The sequence below is a fragment of the Nycticebus coucang genome, chromosome 8 (genome assembly GCF_027406575.1).
Source record: "Nycticebus coucang isolate mNycCou1 chromosome 8, mNycCou1.pri, whole genome shotgun sequence".
Lineage (NCBI taxonomy): Eukaryota > Metazoa > Chordata > Mammalia > Primates > Lorisidae > Nycticebus > Nycticebus coucang.
This window is the reverse complement of record NC_069787.1, coordinates 134,301,876-134,319,697: the sequence shown is the minus strand read 5'-3', so window position 1 is coordinate 134,319,697 and position 17,822 is coordinate 134,301,876. Positions and strand designations below refer to the sequence as shown.

General features: G+C 44.7%; 1 protein-coding gene across 14 annotated transcripts in view; it reads left to right on the top strand.

Moving 5' to 3' along the window:
• The window catches only part of MECOM (MDS1 and EVI1 complex locus), a 599,591-nt gene that overhangs the window by 566,331 nt on the left and 15,438 nt on the right, over positions 1-17,822 (top strand). For 10 of the 14 annotated variants that reach the window (XM_053599756.1, XM_053599755.1, XM_053599767.1 and 7 more), the window contains 3 exons: positions 6,428-6,454; positions 14,292-14,458; positions 15,539-15,616. In XM_053599756.1, coding sequence (XP_053455731.1) covers positions 6,428-6,454; positions 14,292-14,458; positions 15,539-15,616 — 272 coding nt within the window. The remainder of the gene's footprint in view (positions 1-6,427; positions 6,455-14,291; positions 14,459-15,538; positions 15,617-17,822) is intronic. The other 4 variants (XM_053599758.1, XM_053599768.1, XM_053599757.1 and 1 more) reach the window with 1 other exon arrangement.

The window sequence follows — 17,822 nt, the reverse complement described above, 5'->3', positions numbered from 1 at the left end:
AATTATAAATAAATACTTCTGAGGATATAATATTTATATACATATAATTATAATAATAAAATTGTTATTATATTTTGATAACCTTTAAAATCTGGTAAAGGACCATTTCAGAACTGAGCGCTATGGGTTCCTGGTATAATAGAGAAGGCAGGACTGGGATTCCATTTCTTTGAGCAACGGAGTCTGCCTGGCTCTTAATGTTTTTATCTGGAAAGTGAGAAAGCTGAGCTTATGGTGCCCATTCACTCTAAAATTCAAAGATTTTTAGCTAGCCAGGGTAAATCTCCTAGTTCATAAGATGGGCAATTTTGCCTACCAGCTCTCTATGTTTGCACAGTTCTTTTATATGTATATACGTACATGTTTTTAAATAAAATAGTAAGAGAGAAACATACTATATTGCACTATTCTCCAAGTTAATGAAAGATCAGGAAGGGTGAGGCATGTGTCTGTGGTTGGAGCTGGCGCCCCCTCTTTCAGGTCCTCACAGGTGTTTCTGGGGAGCACAGGGGCAGTTCCTTCCCACAGCAGAACGTCACGTCTTGGAGGGGGGCCTGCCTGTTGATCCATGTTCCTACTGAAACAGGATACAGGGTTGAGAATCAAGATCCTGAATGCCTAGGCTGTCGCCAGCACCGCCCAGTGAGGGTGGGTGCCTGGTTCTGGAGGCCTTTGCTGCTCCCACTGTCAGTGTTTTATTGCTGGGCAGTGGGAATGTCTGAGGGGTCTCTGTGGAGGGATCAGGGCCTCATTCTGAGGGCAGAAGCTGCCAACCACCACAGACGTACTTCACAGTTCTCAGAACTGGTGTGGTGTGTTAGTGGGTGACATTGTGTATGACACAGGACCTGCAGGCCGGTCCTCCTTCTCATTAAGTCTTCTCAGCCCTCCGTGACCAGAGGGTCATGTACACACACATATATTTTACTGTGTGTTTGGCTTCTGGGAGGACCTACATGACAGAGGGGCTCTTAGTACATTCCTGGGTGCAGAAGCATTTCATTATGTATACAGAGGTCAGTAAAATCCCCTTCACCCCTCCTCGAGCTCCATTTCCTTGCCAGCCCTCTGCCACCTAGGAGCCCTAGGAGTCCTCACAGAGACGCCTACAGTGTTCTTAGCATGACCTAACTGGGCAGAAGGAAGCATGGCCCAGAGCAAGGAGCTGAAACAGGAGGATCGTCTCTGCTCCCGGGCTCACAGGGACTTCACGGCTCAGCAGGGCTCCCAGGAGACCATCTGTTGCTTCATTTTCCATTTAAAGTAGGTTGTAACAAATCACTTAGACCCTGTAGATTTCTGAATCTTTATATTCAAAATGGGAATAATATCTACCCTATTTCCCAGAGTTATCATAATGATAAAGGTTTTAAGGGAAACAGAGAGATGGAGATGTAATTGCTTGGCAAGGAATGCGGGCGAGTCCAGCTGTGCTCTTTGTGTGGGACTCGGTATTCTGCCCCCGGCCTCTCTCCCCAGTGCACAATGCGAGGTGAGCTTTCACTAAATAACAAGTTGTGGAATTTTATTAAAAGATTCATTAGGCCATTTTTACTGCCTTTGCAATAAGAATATATATCTTTAAAATTCTATCCAAAATACTGTACTTAAAAAATATATGAACACAATCATCAAATTAAAAGATAAACATGCAGGGTCTAAATTCCTTGCATCACTCAATTCTTGAAGAAGTGTTTGCTTTGTCAGACAACTAAAGCTGCAGTCCCCAACCTCCATACCATTCTACAGCTGTCAGGAACTAGGCCACAAGGCAGGAGGTAGCAGAGAGGGAGATAGTGCCATCTGTGTTTCCAGCTGCTCCCCATGACTCCCAGCACGGCCTGAGCTCCCATCACTCCCAACACCGCCTGAGCTCCCCATCACTCCCAGCACGGCCTGAGCTCCCATCACTCCCATCAGCGCCTGAGCTCGCATCACTCCCATCACCGCCTCAGCTCCCATCACTCTCGTCACCGCCTGAGCACCCATCAATCCCATCACCGCCTGAGCTCCCATCACTCCCATCACCGCCTGAGCTCCCCATCACTCCCATCACCGCCTGAGCTCCCCATCACTCCCATCACCGCCTGAGCTCCCCATCACTCCCATCACCGCCTGAGCTCCCATCACTCCCATCACCGCCTGAGCTCCCATCACTCCCATCACCGCCTGAGCTCCCATCACTCCCGTCACCGCCTGAGCACCCATCACTCCCGTCACCGCCTGAGCTCCCATCACTCCCGTCACCGCCTGAGCTCCCATCACTCCCGTCACCGCCTGAGCTCCCATCACTACCGTCACCGCCTGAGCTCCCATCACTCCCGTCACCGCCTGAGCTCCCATCACTCCCGTCACCGCCTGAGCTCCCATCACTCCCATCACCGCCTGAGCACCCATCACTCCCATCACCGCCTGAGCTCCCATCACTCCCATCACCGCCTGAGCTCCCATCACTCCCATCACCGCCTGAGCACCCATCACTCCCATCACCGCCTGAGCTCCCATCACTCCCATCACCGCCTGAGCACCCATCACTCCCATCACCGCCTGAGCTCCCATCACTCCCATCACCGCCTGAGCTCCCATCACTCCCGTCACCGCCTGAGCTCCCATCACTCCGGTCACCGCCTGAGCTCCCATCACTCTCGTCACTGCCTGAGCTCCCATCACTCCCGTCACCGCCTGAGCTCCCATCAGTCCCATCACCGCCTGAACTCCCCATCACTCCCATCACCGCCTGAGCTCCCATCACTCCCATCACCGCCTGAGCTCCCATCACTCCCATCACCGCCTGAGCTCCCATCACTCCCATCACCGCCTGAGCTCCCATCACTCCCATCACCGCCTGAGCTCCCATCACTCCCATCACCGCCTGAGCACCCATCACTCCCATCACCGTCTGAGCTCCCATCACTCCCGTCACCGCCTGAGCTCCCATCACTACCGTCACCGCCTGAGCTCCCATCACTCCGGTCACCGCCTGAGCTCCCATCACTCTCGTCACCGCCTGAGCTCCCATCACTCCCGTCACCGCCTGAGCTCCCATCAGTCCCGTCACCGCCTGAACTCCCCATCACTCCCATCACCGCCTGAGCTCCCATCACTCCCATCACCGCCTGAGCACCCATCACTCCCATCACCGCCTGAGCTCCCATCACTCCCATCACCGCCTGAGCTCCCATCACTCCCATCACCGCCTGAGCTCCCATCACTCCCATCACCGCCTGAGCACCCATCACTCCCATCACCGTCTGAGCTCCCATCACTCCCATCACCGTCTGAGCTCCCATCACTCTCATCACCGCCTGAGCTCCCATAACTCCCATCACCGCCTGAGCACCCATCACTCCCATCACCGCCTGAGCTCCCATCACTCCCATCACCGCCTGAGCACCCATCACTCCCATCACCGCCTGAGCTCCCATCACTCCCATCACCGCCTGAACACCCATCACTCCCATCACCACCTGAGCTCCCCATCACTCCCATCACCGCCTGAGCTCCCATCACTCCCATCACTGCCTGAGCTCCCATCACTCTCATCACCGCCTGAGGTCCCATCACTCCCATCACTCTCATCACCGCCTGAGCTCCCATCACTCCCATCACCGCCTGAGCTCCCCATCACTCCCAGCACCGCATGAGCTCCCCATCACTGCCTGAGCTCCCATCACTCCCATCACCGCCTGAGCTCCCATCACTCCCATCACTGCCTGAGCTCCCCATCATTCTCATCACTGCCTGAGCTCCCATCACTCTCATCACCGCCTGAGCTCCCCATCACCCTCATCACTGCCTTAGCTCCCATCACTCCCATCACCGCCTGAGCTCCCCATCACTCCCGTCACTGCCTGAGCTCCCATCACTCCCGTCACCGCCTGAGCTCCCATCACTCCCATCACCGCCTGAGCTCCCATCACTCCCATCACCGCCTGAGCTCCCCATCACTCCTGTCACCGCCTGAGCTCCCATCACTTTCATCACCGCCTGAGCTCCCCATCACTCCCATCACCGCCTGAGCACCGATCACTCTTGTCACCACCTGTGCTCCCATCACTCCCGTCACCGCCTGAGCTCCCCATCACTCCCGTCACTGCCTGAGCTCCCCATCACTCCTGTCCCTGCCTGACTCCCCATCACTCCCATCACCACCTGAGCTCCCATCACTCCCGTCACTGCCTGAGCTCCCCATCACTCCCATCACCGCCTGAGCTCCCCATCACGCCCGTCACCGCCTGAGCACCCATCACTCTCGTCACCACCTGAGCTCCCATCACTCCCAGCATTGCCTGTCATATCAGAGGCAGCATCAGATTCTCATGGGCAGGAACCCTACTGAACACTGTGCGTGTGAGGGACCTCAGTTGCGTGCTTTCTGTGAGAGCCTCCTGCCTGATGATCTGAGGTGGAGACTCAACACCCTTAGACCGTCCTGAAAGCACCCCCCACTCCCAGTCCCCTCATCTGTGGAAACATTGTCTTCCATGAAACTTATCCCTGGTGCCAAAAAGGTTGGACATTGCTACTTGGAGGACTACATAGCTTTCCATTTTTCTCTTATAAACAAGTTAGTTTACTATAAGGGAGAAATAGGCATTGTGGAAGCTTTCCCTGGGTATGTGGCTGATGATGATTTACGATAGGTTAGATTATAATTTTGGAAAGGAGACAATGACCACAGGTAGATGGCACGGTGTATGGTGTCACTGTGTGGTCTCTGGAATGTCTGTTTTGCTGGGCTCTATTCTGGACACCTGCATTTACGCTGATGGCCCATTGAACGGCCATAAGAATCTTAAAACTGGCTATTATTCTTTGGCTTGGTATTCCTGTGATTTAATAATACTTTTGGTTATTTATGCATTTTATTTCCAAGTATTTGGCTTTATGTTTGAACAACAAATACTCATTTTTACTTACCTATCTGTCCTTTCTTTATGCTTTTTTATTTTCTTCCTTTTATTTTTGTTTGTTTATTTTTTGAGGCAAGGTCTCACTCTGTTGCTCAGGCTAAAGAGCATTGGCTTACCAGTGCTCACTACAAGCTCAAATTCCTAGGCCAAGCAGTCTTCTTGTCTCTGCCTCCCCAGTAGCTGAGACTATAGGTGTGAGCCATCATGCCCAGCTAATTTTTCTATATTTTTTGTAGAGATGGTGTTTTGATCTTGCTCAACCTGGTCTTGAACTCCTGGCTTCAGGCAGTCCTCCCATCTTGGCCTTCCAAAGTGTTAGGACTATAGGTGCGAGCTACCATGCCTGGCCTGTTTTCTTCCTTTAACATTGTTTGAGCATCTTGTTTTGCTATTCCATGGAAATGGGGATATTTTAGTCTTTTCCCAACTTATCATATATATTGATGGAAAAATTACTTAAATCTTCTGCCCTTATTCTTCCATTTTGCTTTCAACAAGGGTTGTGGATTGTTAGATTTCTTCTTGAATAAAGCTTTCATCTTTAAAAACCTGCAGTAGGCCCTCCCCAGATGCCCAAGTCCCTGTAATGATCACCTCCTCCAGTTGACCTGATGTTCACAGACTGGACGTACACCAGCTGTACCCAACAGTGCATCAGGCCTTGTTCCTCACGATGACCAGTCTGTTACAGTCCCTGGGGTGGTCGACTTACAGAGGTTTTACTGTCTGTAGTTTCCTTATTAAGGACACTGTAACATAGGAAAATATATATATATATCTTGTTTCTATAACAAAGAAAATGGTATTTTGAGGCTAGACTCTTTCTGGCTCCTGGAAGAGCTCCTAACGCACTGGAGTTTTCCTGGTGAATCTTGTCATAAATTGTCCTAAATAACTAGAACTTTATAGTTTTTAAATTAATATTATTTTTGTTTTTCTTTATTAGGAGGAAGGAAAGGGGGGAGACAGGAAGGAAAGAAGAGAGAAAGAAGAGCTAAATTAATATTCTTAAGTGTTTTGACTACTGATGGTCTGAATTCCCATACTAATAAAAGTCAGGCAGTGAATTTCTAAGTAAATTACATTTTTATTTTTTTTTACTCAATGATTCACATGTGCATAATATTTTCTCTGTTATTAACAATAAAATTGCAACAGATTTGACTTTTTCAGGACATTGCTTAAGTTTTAGTTGTTGAAGAAAAATTTAGGGATCTTGTTCATAGAGAGTGATGGGAGTATGACTTTGCTGTAATGTAGCACTTAGCTTTTTTGGGAAAAAGAACACTGTGGTTCTAACCTTGATTCTAACATTTAATGTAGTTTAATAGAGGAAATTCAGCTGTGTTATAAAAATATTTAATTTTCCTTTCCAAAGCTTTAACTCAAGGTACAGTTACATGATAAGAAAAAATGACTAATTTAGTATAAATGTTAATTTCACAAAAGATAGATTGCAGTAAAGATAACAACACAGAAGTAATTTTTTGTTTTTGTTTCAATTTTGCTCCCAGTTCCAACTGCCTGATCAGAGAACTTGGGTAAGTTTCCTACTTACATTTCTGACTAAAGTAATGTAGCATTAAAAAGAAAACAGCTTACGCTCTAAATTGCTGTACAGACATAAAGAATTCTAAACTTTCCGGTAAATGCAAGAGAGTCTCCCTCTTTGTCAAGCTGCATATTTTCAGTCATAATTGGGCATTTAGTGAGCTATAAATTGTTTATAGAATGATTTTATTTGATAAACCGGGCCCATTCCACGTAATTATCCCTCGATGCGGAACTCTTTCTGGACACCTGGAAGCTGTTGTTGAAAGAGCCTTCGAAGTGGGTCACTAAGTAGAAACAACCATTACGGGGGGGGGGAACCTTGATCGGCCTGTAAAGATGCTTTGATAAAACCCTTAAAAGATAAACCCTGAACGTACTGTGGACACAGGTTAACAGTGGAATTCACATCCATATCCCAGGGCAGAAATTGGTTCTGGCTATTTGAAGAAAAAAGACTAAATGCTTAAAAATCCACATCTGAGTGGTGAGTGGGTTGGTTAGTCTTGGGGTTTCACTTCCTTAACTTTTCACTGGTCTGTCCAGATGGAGTCACTTTCAGTCAGGGATACCAGGGGGCAGCTTCAGTTTTTATTGGGGAAGATGTTCAGAAGACAAAGAATGCTTCTTATTTAGTTTTTATCCCCAAATAGACCTTGGTCAGAGGAAATAATCTACATTATAAAATTTCCTGTATATATATATATATATATATATATATATATGGTTTCACTTCTCTTCACTGGAAAGCATGCAGATTTCTGAGGAATGGGCAAAATCTTGGGCATGTGTCACCTGTCCTTGTGAAGCCACCGTGTGTTTCCTTATAGACTGATTCCAGTTGAAGCACTCCTGTTTCTACTCTCTCTTGTTAGTTTTCCTTTAACCAAAATTCCTCCATTTTACCTTTTTTTGTGGAATATGTGATAAATTGGGATGCTTTTCCTTGTTCTGATAGACCTTTAAGACTTAACTTCATTTATTTCAGAAGTTAACATATTTATGGAGAAAGAGAGAGAGGGACAGAGAGACAGAGAGAGTGACAGAGATGGAGAGAGAGTGACAGAGATGGAGGGAGAGACAGAGTGACAGAGAGACAGAGTGACAGAGATGGAGGGAGAGACAGACAGAGAGAGTGACAGAGATGGAGGGAGAGACAGACAGTGACAGAGATGGAGGGAAAGACAGAGTGACAGAGATGGAGGGAGAGACAGTGACAGAGAGACAGAGTGACAGAGATGGAGAGACAGAGAGTGACAGAGATGGAGGGAGAGACAGACAGTGACAGAGAGACAGAGATGGAGAGACAGAGAGAGTGACAGAGATGGAGAGACAGAGAGAGTGACAGAGATGGAGGGAGAGACAGACAGTGACAGACAGAGAGAGTGACAGAGATGGAGGGAGAGACAGACAGTGACAGAGAGACAGAGAGAGTGACAGAGATGGAGGGAGAGACAGACAGTGACAGAGAGACAGAGAGAGTGACAGAGATGGAGAGACAGAGAGAGTGACAGAGATGGAGGGAGAGACAGTGACAGAGAGACAGAGAGAGTGACAGAGATGGAGGGAGAGACAGACAGTGACAGACAGAGAGAGTGACAGAGATGGAGAGACAGACAGAGTGACAGAGATGGAGGGAGAGACAGTGACAGACAGAGTGACAGAAATGGAGGGACAGAGAGAGTGACAGATGGAGGGAGAGACAGAGAGCAAGAGAGACAGAGTGACAGAGATGGAGGGAGAGACAGAGAGAGTGACAGAGATGGAGGGAGAGAGAGAGTGACAGAGATGGAGGGAGAGATGGAGAGTGACAGAAAGACAGAGATGGAGTGAGAGACAGAGAGACAGAGAGAGTGACAGAAATGGAGGGAGAGATGGAGAGTGACAGAGTGACAGAGATGGAGGGAGAGACAGAGAGAGTGACAGAGATGGAGGGAGAGACAGAGAGAGTGACAGAGATGGAGGGAGAGACAGTGACAGAGAGAGTGACAGAGATGGAGGGAGAGAGAGAGTGACAGAGATGGAGGGAGAGATGGAGAGTGACAGAGAGACAGAGATGGAGTGAGAGCCAGAGAGAGTGACAGAGACGGAGGGAGAGAGAGAGTGACAGAGATGGAGGGAGAGATGGAGAGTGACAGAGAGACAGAGATGGAGGGAGAGCCAGAGAGACAGAGAGAGTGACAGAGATGGAGGGAGAGACAGAGTGACAGAGAGACAGAGAGAGTGACAGAGATGGAGGGAGAGAAAGAGAGAGTGACAGAGGTGGAGGGAGAGACGGAGAGTCACTGAGAGAGACACAACCTTGGCAGTCCTGTGCAGTGGACGGCGTTATGGCCTCTCTTTGATGACCCTGCTGACCTTCTGTGTCCCTCCTTGCTTCTCCTGGCAGAGGTCTGTCCTGGGTCTCAGGGTCCTCACCCTTTCTAAGTTACAGGATGACTTTGTCCACGGCTCACGCCCCCGCGTATCCGGCCGATGGTTCTGCCAGCTTACAAGGCCAGCGCAGATAGGGGTTGGATAGCCTTTCCCTGGAACACAGCAGTAACAACTGCTTTGAAACACTCCCATTCTGTCAGGCCACAGGTTTTCCAAAGCCGTGATTTACATTTATGCTATAAACATATATTAGTGGGAAATACTAAAGATATATGTTTATAATTTTTAGTGGTAAAAAACTCCAAGCGATTTAATAACCCTGACTGCTGGATGTGCAGCATGGAGTGAGATAACCATAAAATATGAATATTTACTTCTTCCCCCAAATGACCATGATTTTAAGATTTCTCAAGATTATCAAGTGAATAAATATAGAAAACCACCAAATCTACAAACTTTCCCATCAGAAGTTATTTATGAAAAGTTAGTTATTTTATGATAAAGGGATGTGTAATCTAATTTGTAAAACATGAGGCCACATAATTCATGGTGCCGTGGACATATCATTTCATATAATCGGGTTGTCACTTCAATAGTTTTAATGAGAAGCTTTTCTCTGTCATCAGCTATTGGCTGCCAGATAATAAATGCTAAGTGCTTGGGACCCAGCTGATGGTATCTTGCCTGCTGAAATGTTTTTAAAAATACTAACTTTATTTGACTGGAGAGATAGCTACATTTTTTGGTAGGAGCTGGGGAATTGTGTCTAAATATTAGTTTGCGTCAGTAGAACATTAATAGCCTCTTGGGGACTGGAATGGGGGGGTGAAAGGACTTCCTCCTCCAGACATCTGGCCGTAGATAACATCGCCAACTATTATATATGTAAATAAAATTTACTGTTCCATAGAAAAAACTGTCATTTACTGATCTGAGATTAACCTATGACATGAACAGATCATATTGCAATACTGTTTAAAAATATATCATCTAACTTCCCCGTTATTTTCCCCATTCTCAGCAAATTTCTTATTCATAGTTGTGCACATTGCCTCACTGGATTTTTTAAAATTAAAAATATGTAGCTATGTGTTCTTCCATTTAGCCCTATTGAGTCAGACCAGAGTGCAAGAGAACATTGGGGTTTTGATCTATCTTTATACAACATAAATCTAATGTTTTCCAATGTTTTTTTTTTCCTTGAGACAGGATCTTACTCATTCACTTGGGCTGGAGTGCAGTGGTGTCATCACAGATCACTGTGACCTGAACCTCCTGGGCTCAGTGATCCTCCTGCCTCAGCCTCCTGGGAGTAGAGGCTCCTCAGTAGCTGGGAGTCCAGGTGTGAGCCACCACATGTGGCTTATTTTTTGATATTTTGTAGAGACAAGGTCTTGCTCTGTCACCTTGAGCAGGTAGATAAAGCTAAAGAATAAATTAGGACTGGTGTTGGGTCACAGAACTGCAAAATTACCCAACAAGCAGGTGTTGAAGTCACTTCTGTCTGTCCTCAAGTAGAGACGTGGTGTGCTGAGGTCAGGCCCTATGAGAACAAATATTAGTAAGATGAAAGGAGGGATTCCGGGGAAAGCTTGTGTGTTGTTTCGGTGGTTGCTGGCTGGGCAGAGAGTGGCGTGTGCGTGTGTGTGTATGTGCGTGTGTGTTAATATCACAGCTGCCCTCAGTTCACTCCCCGCCTTCCTCCGTCTCCTTTTCCCTGCTCTGAGCCCTCCTTTCATTTCATACCAGGAACCAAAGGTGGGGCAGCTTATGAGAGAGGCACTTAGTAACCTTAATTCTCTTTCCTATTGTCTTTAAGAATGTTGTTATTTAGCCATCATGTTTTCTTGTTTCTTGGAGGTTTTTCTGAATCGAAACAGTTTGAGGTAAAGTAACCACAGTGATCTTTCTTCAAAAGAAGCTCCCTTTTCTCCACATCCGTGCGAACATCTCTGGTCTTGGGATTTTGTGATATGGGCTAATCTTACCGGAGTTAGATTGTATCTCAAGGTAGTTTTGATTTGCATTTCTCTGATGATTAAAGATGCTGAGCATTTTTTCATATGTCTGTAGGTGTGGAGAAAAGGGAACACTTCTACACTGCTGGTGGGAATGCAAATTAATACATTCATTTTGGAAAGATGTTTGGGGAACACTTAGAGATCTAAAAAAAGATCTGCCATTCAATCCTATAATTCCTCTACTAGGTATATACCCAGAAGACCAAAAATCACATTATAACAAAGGTATTTGTACCAGAGTGTTTATTGCAGCCCAATTCACAATTGCTAAGTCATGGAAAAAGCCCAGGTGCCCATCGATCCACGAATGGATCAATAAATTGTGGTATATGTACATCATGGAATATTACACAGCTTTAAAGAAAGATAGAGACTTTACCTCTTTCATGTTTACATGGATGGAGCTGGAACATATTCTTCTTAGTAAAGTATCTCAAGAATGGAAGAAAAAGTATCCAATGTACCCAGCCCTACTATTAAACTAATTTATGGCTTTCATAGGAAAGCTATAACCCAGTTATAACCTAAGAATATGGGGAAGGGGGAAAGGGAGGGGAGGGTTGGGAAGAGGGAGGGTGATTGGTGGGATTACACCTGTGGTGCATCTTACAAGGGTACATGTGAAACTTAGTGAATGCAGAATATGATTGTCTTAACACAATAACTAAGAAAATGCCAGGAAGGCTATGTTAACCAGTGTGATGAAAATGTGTCGAACTGTTTATAAAACCAGTGCATGGTGCCCCATGATCGCATTAATGTACACAGTTATGATCTAATACTAATTAAAAAAAAGAAGAAGAAGCTCCCTGTTAACAGCTACTAAAGTAAGACGCATTTCTCAACAGCTGGTTGTCTCAAACACACTGATGGACTTGTAGTTTATTCGTGCTGGAGATGAAAGCTGAGAGGGCTAGTCACGAGTGAGCTGTGTTCCCTATAAAAGGAAAAGTGTTTCTGTAAGATGTGTGGCTGCAGGAATCTGAGTGTGTCAGCCGGACAAGTGCACCAATGATTAAAACCACTAGATGATGAAACTTTGCTCAGATATTAAATGTGCATAAATAAAACATTGGTGATCATTGCCCACGCACGTACCATTCTTCCCAATAAGCGCGTGCAGTCCTGACCCGCCTTGCTTCTCACTAACACTCCTCTCAGCTAGAAGGCCAGAGGCCATTTTTCACTCAGACAATTTATTTCTTGGTGGGTAGAGTATCACAATTATTTTCTGCAAGAATCAATTAAAAAGAATAAATATAAATACAATAGTATCATGAAATATTTCTGGATTTATTTTTAATAAATAAGACCCCAAGTGTCATATGAACCGCTGGTGGTGTGGCTAGAAGGGAACAGGACCGTGCTCTGTAGAGACGTCCTCCCGCTCTCTGAGTAGCAGCACCGCTCCCTATCTCTGCCCTGTGATCAGCGACTGTCAGAATCCTTCATCGTGACGGATGTGCTGTCCACTTGCATCTGTGGAGAACGTTTTAGCAGCTGAGTGATTATGAATCAAACCCCTGAGCTTACGCCCTTACTACCTCCCAATGTGTTCACATTTGTCGTCTGACAAGTAAATGTATCTTGACTTTCCTCCGAGATTTTTTTGTACCATGTTTGATGAAAGACACTTGGCAAATTGGCAGTGGTACCCTGTAGGTTGCAATTTGTAGCCGGCATTAGGAGACTGGGCATGAAACGAGAGGGCAGGCTCCATGATAAAGAGAAGAGTGAGCACCGGCTAGTGCAGGAATAGTCATTTGAAGAATCAAACCTACGATATCCCCTTTGGAAGAAGTGGTCATATTACAGCTGTTAAGATTTTGCTCTTGTGAGAAGCTGACGGTCTTCTATCCAGCTGTGTCCACAGACTACATACTTTGTTAATTTTTCTTTTGACTAGGAGATGTTGCATTTTATTTTTAACTTGAGATTGTAAATTAGGCCTCCAGCTCTGTCTCGTGGTCTCATCAGCAAAAGAATTAGCCTCTTGGGTGGACCAGTTCCTTGAATTTGCAGTTATTAGCATCTTGGCCCTGTGTGTTTTCAGGCCTGCCACCCTGACTCTTTGAGAAATATACAGAAGGCATCTGGAGTGAGAACACCTTTCTAACAGCTTTTTAAGTTTTCTAGTGGCATACTGCCCCAAGAAGCAGGTAAAGAACGGGTGAGCTGATTAACAAGATGGCCTGAGAGCTTGCTTTTTCTACTTGCAAATTTGATAGTAAGCATCTTCGAAATAAAATGTGAGCAGTAAGGAAACTTAAGATTTTGGGAGGGTCAAAGGAAAGGGGAGAGTCTCTCACTGGACATTAACGTCCAGCAGGAACAATGTGCAGGTGGACAGCACGCTTCCCAGATGAAGGACACACGTATAACTTGGATTTTACCTTACAAAAGCAGACCAGGCAACCTGGTTGTATGTACCCTCAGATTAACCTGAAATAATAATAAAAAAGATTCAAGCTAACTTTAAAAGTCAGTGCCACCCTCTGATTGTGACCGTCAAGTACACGCACAGGTAGATAAAAAGATGACAATTATAAGCCACATAAATGAGGTTGTTAAGGGGAAAAAGTAGGCAGGATGGTTTTCCATCAGGAATGTTTTGCTGAGTCTAGCTATGAGAACTGTTCCCCTGTTTTACAGTGGTCTTGCCAAGTTATCTTATATGAAATTATATTAATATTTCATGAAACATCAGTTCAACTCATCTTCGTCCACAAGAAATTAATATTTCATTAAAATGCCTTCTGTATGATCCCACTTAACAATCTGATACATCCATATATTAATTTAATATAGTCATAGGCAGTACACATCTGACACATTAATTTTTCCTTTCTGAGTTACACACATCTGGCTCGAGCTGTGATTTACTAACTTTCCATGTTCTTCCATGCTATGAGTTCTTTCCACGGGGAGCCATGACTCCTACGGTTTTCGTGGCTCTGCCAGGCATGTAGCACCTTTCACTGTAATTTTCATTATGTTGATACCCATACGTAATACCAGTGCTGTCACTTAATAAAAGGTTAAATTGGATTTATTATCTCCCTTATGTATTTCGTCGGTCAATTATATACCAGATTAATATAAAATGGCCTTAGAGTTTACAGAGAAAGTTCACCCAGTATTTTACCAGCTTGGTTTTACTCTCATGTTTCCCAAAATCTAACAGTGGTTCTTGACCTTCCTAATGCTGCGGTATATTTTCATTGTTACGAAGGGGTAGCGACCCACAACTTGAGAACCACTGAATCAGTTCTTGCATTGTTTGCTTAGCTTCGGAACGCTACAACCTCTTGTTACAACCCTTTGCATTCAGTGGTTTTGATCCTTCCTTTCTGATGATGTTCTTGGTTTGCAGAGGTTGTTACAGAGGAAAAGCCGTCAGAGCCTCACGGGCCTGTGCTTTTCCTTTCAGATGTCAGCCATTGAGAACATGGCGGAGAAGCTGGAGAGCTTCAGTGCACTGAAGCCGGAGGCCAGCGAGCTGCTCCAGCCGGTGCCCTCCATGTTCAACTTCAGAGCGCCTCCCAGTGCCCTGCCCGACAGTGTTCTGCGGAAGGGCAAGGAACGCTACACCTGCAGGTGACTGTCACATGAACTGCGGCTCCAAAATCTCCCCTCTGATGGCAAAAGGGCCCTGTTGTTTGCTTTGGAAATTATTCTTGATCAGATGAAGAGTAGCCTCCGTGATAGATCTCAGGCACTTCAGAGTGTTTTTATTGGGGGAGATATAAAAATAGTAGTTTTAAGATTTTATTATTAAATGAGAATTTTAATACAGGCCATTTGGTCGTGATAAATGAGGTTGGAAACTGTCCAAATACTATCTACTTGTCTCACTTTGATATTTATGAATTTTCTTTCACAGTTCATTATTTTCATCCAAAGGTATAATACTACTGTCCTCAAGCATGTACTTATCAATTGTCATGGCATGGAAGAACACGGCCATTAATGAAAGACAATAAAGTCTGCCAGCGAGGAAAACTAATTGGTTAATTCTTGGTACTTGTCAGCAGTAGAACTTATTTTATGTTTCTGTTTTTTTGTGTGATTTTTTTTCCTAAATAAGTTGTATTTACAATTTCAGAATTGTCTTTAGAAACTTGGGGTATCTCACTCAGGCATATCAATTTATCTGCTCTTTGGAAAGCATGTTACCTTCTTTGCAGAAAAGCTTTTCTGGGTATACATCTTGATGAATGACGTCTCGGAATCTTGTCTGACGTGATACCGCACTGTGTTTAGGGAGTCATCACTGTGGCTGACGTGGAAAATGAGTTGAAACATTTGAAATCTGTTTACATCAACCCGGGATCACAAACTCTCACTTTTTTTTAAATCCCCTGTCTGGTTCAATTTTGTAAATTTTAAGATACGGAATTAATAAGAGAGGCATCTGGGGGTCATCAAAACTACAGTCTGTTTTCATAAACTTCTTGCTCATGCACGAGCAAATTCAACCAGATCTCATAATGTACTCTTTATTTGCAGAGTTATTTATATCTGTAGAATGACTTTGTTGCAAATTTTAAATAACCAAAGACATGTGAGTTCCATGCAAGATTAATTAAATCGGGAATAAGCATGTGGCTGCTATGTGGCTTGAGTGACACACGTCCACTCTGCTGACTTTCTCTTGTAAACATCTTTTCCTCACAGATACTGTGGCAAGATTTTCCCAAGGTCTGCAAATCTAACACGGCACTTGAGAACCCACACAGGAGAGCAGCCTTACAGGTTTGACGATGAGTTTTGCTAAACATCTTGATAAATATTGTAATAAAGTGAATGCATGGGCATGGTTCACGGGGGCCACTTTTTTGCATGTCTGAGGGTATGTCTGTTCAGTTTGGAGTCAAGGGAGAATGGAATGGGGTCAAACTTAAACAGACCTGATTTCTTTAATTGAGGCTTCCTGCCATTATATTTAAAAATTCTCTAGCACAGTACCTGGTACAGACATAGCATTTGAGAAATACTAGTGATTAAAGAAAATATTTTAGTTGACAAAAGTCTTAACATTGCAGCCTCCCTTTTTCAAGGCTCAGATCCCTGCTGGGAGTTAACAACGCATATGTACTTGGTCTCCCCAGCACAGCTGAGTCAGTTTCTACAGGTCCACAGAGGAGGTTTAAGGAATGAATCTTAAACATGTTGGGGGGGGGGATGGAAATGTGGGATGGGAAGGAGAACGGACAAAATAGAGTATGTGTGAGAAAAGAAAGAGTTTCATCAGCAATTTCTGATGGTATTTCTTAGTTTATTCTATTAAATGTCGAGATTAGCCATACCATTCAGGAGACACGTCTAATCTCAATATTATTATTTGTAAAAGAATGTAAATAAGCATAACCCCCCCTACTAATTTTAAAATATAACCTACATTATTTAATATTGAATTTCTTGCACACAGAATTAGGTATTCATAAATAACTTTTAAAAGAATGAAAAGTTATCTTTGTCTGAATGTTATCTTTATTTATTAAAATAAATAACTAAATAAAATGTCAGTTTTCAAAGGCTTTTTAAAAATGCAAGAATAAGGAAGTGGGCAGTTTTATTCTGTTTCATAAAATGGTGTTATGATTGTACATGTATTTTAAAATAATACAAACCAGAATTTTGCATAGCTGGAGATGTTAATTCTTTGTCCAGCCCTTCTGTTTCATAAATGAGAAGCATCATATTTACAGGTGTTCACTGCCTCGGTGACGTCTGATATCGATGGCGGCAGAACTGAAATGAGGCTTGGAGCTCTCTCTTCAGAGTCCTGTAACCTCATTCCGTGATCTCAAAGGCTGTCTTGACTCCTAAATCTACATCAGTAGCTATGAAGCCCCAGTCTTGTGGTGTTTGTGATCTCACTGTGGGCTCTTTGAAGAATTTCTGAAATGTAGGCTCTGATTTCAGCCATCTCTTAACTGCCTACTAATTTATCGGAGTGGGATGGAATGACTTTTATCTAGAGCACTCAGGCTCCTGGTGGAGACACAGCAGAGTCCTTGGTTAGACCGTCCTCATTGGCCAGCACCTTTCAGATCTGAGAGGCCGAGGCTCACTAGGTTTGGAAAAGCCTCTCTGTACACAGGCGGGGAGAAGCATGTCAGAAACAGAAAGTCTCTCTTCTTCATGATCTGTGCAGAAAATGTTTTGAGTGGAATGTTTTTTGTAAGGTGTTCACGGGAATGTGAGTTTGCTCTAACAAGGTCCCCTCTGCTCCCGAGCAGCACACAAGGGTGCTCCGCCTGCTGTGGTTCTCGCTGTGCTGGGCTTGGAGGGGACAGAGTATCGCAGGGAAGGCTGCGATGTCCTGGGCTTCCGTTCTCAAAAGCGGAGGCTAACGTAGCCCAACCACCACCAGTGTGGAGTCTCACACATTTTTTATTAATACTCTAAGTGAGGAAAGTCGAGGAAGCTTATGACGCCAGAACAGTTTTTTAAGGGAGAAAAATTAAATGAGGACTTGGGTTGGGGGTTGACATTCTGCCAAAGTAACTAGTCCAGCAGATTATTTTTCCCACTGAGCTGACGAGACTTCTGGCTCAGAAGGACGGCTGTGGGAGCCTGGAGCGTGGCGTGGAGAGGAGTGGACACTGAGTCAGAGCGCTGGGCCCGGAGCTTCATGCAGGGGGAGAAGGGGGAAGAGGTTTCTGTCTCCTACATTAGAAATGTTCACTTAAAAGTCATTTGGAGAAGGTCAGTTTTTCTTTTAAGCAACATATCGGGAAAATTACATATTTTTTAACCTTAAAATGCAGAGGAGAATGAACCCATCAACTGCAAAAATCTTTCCTTCTTCACTACCCTGTTTTCCCCAAAATAAGACATCCTCCGAAAATAAGACCTACTTACAGGAAAGATAAGACGTCCCCTGAAAATAAGACCTAGCGCATCTTTGGGAGCACACCTTAAAATAAGACACTGTCACTGTCTTATTTTTGGG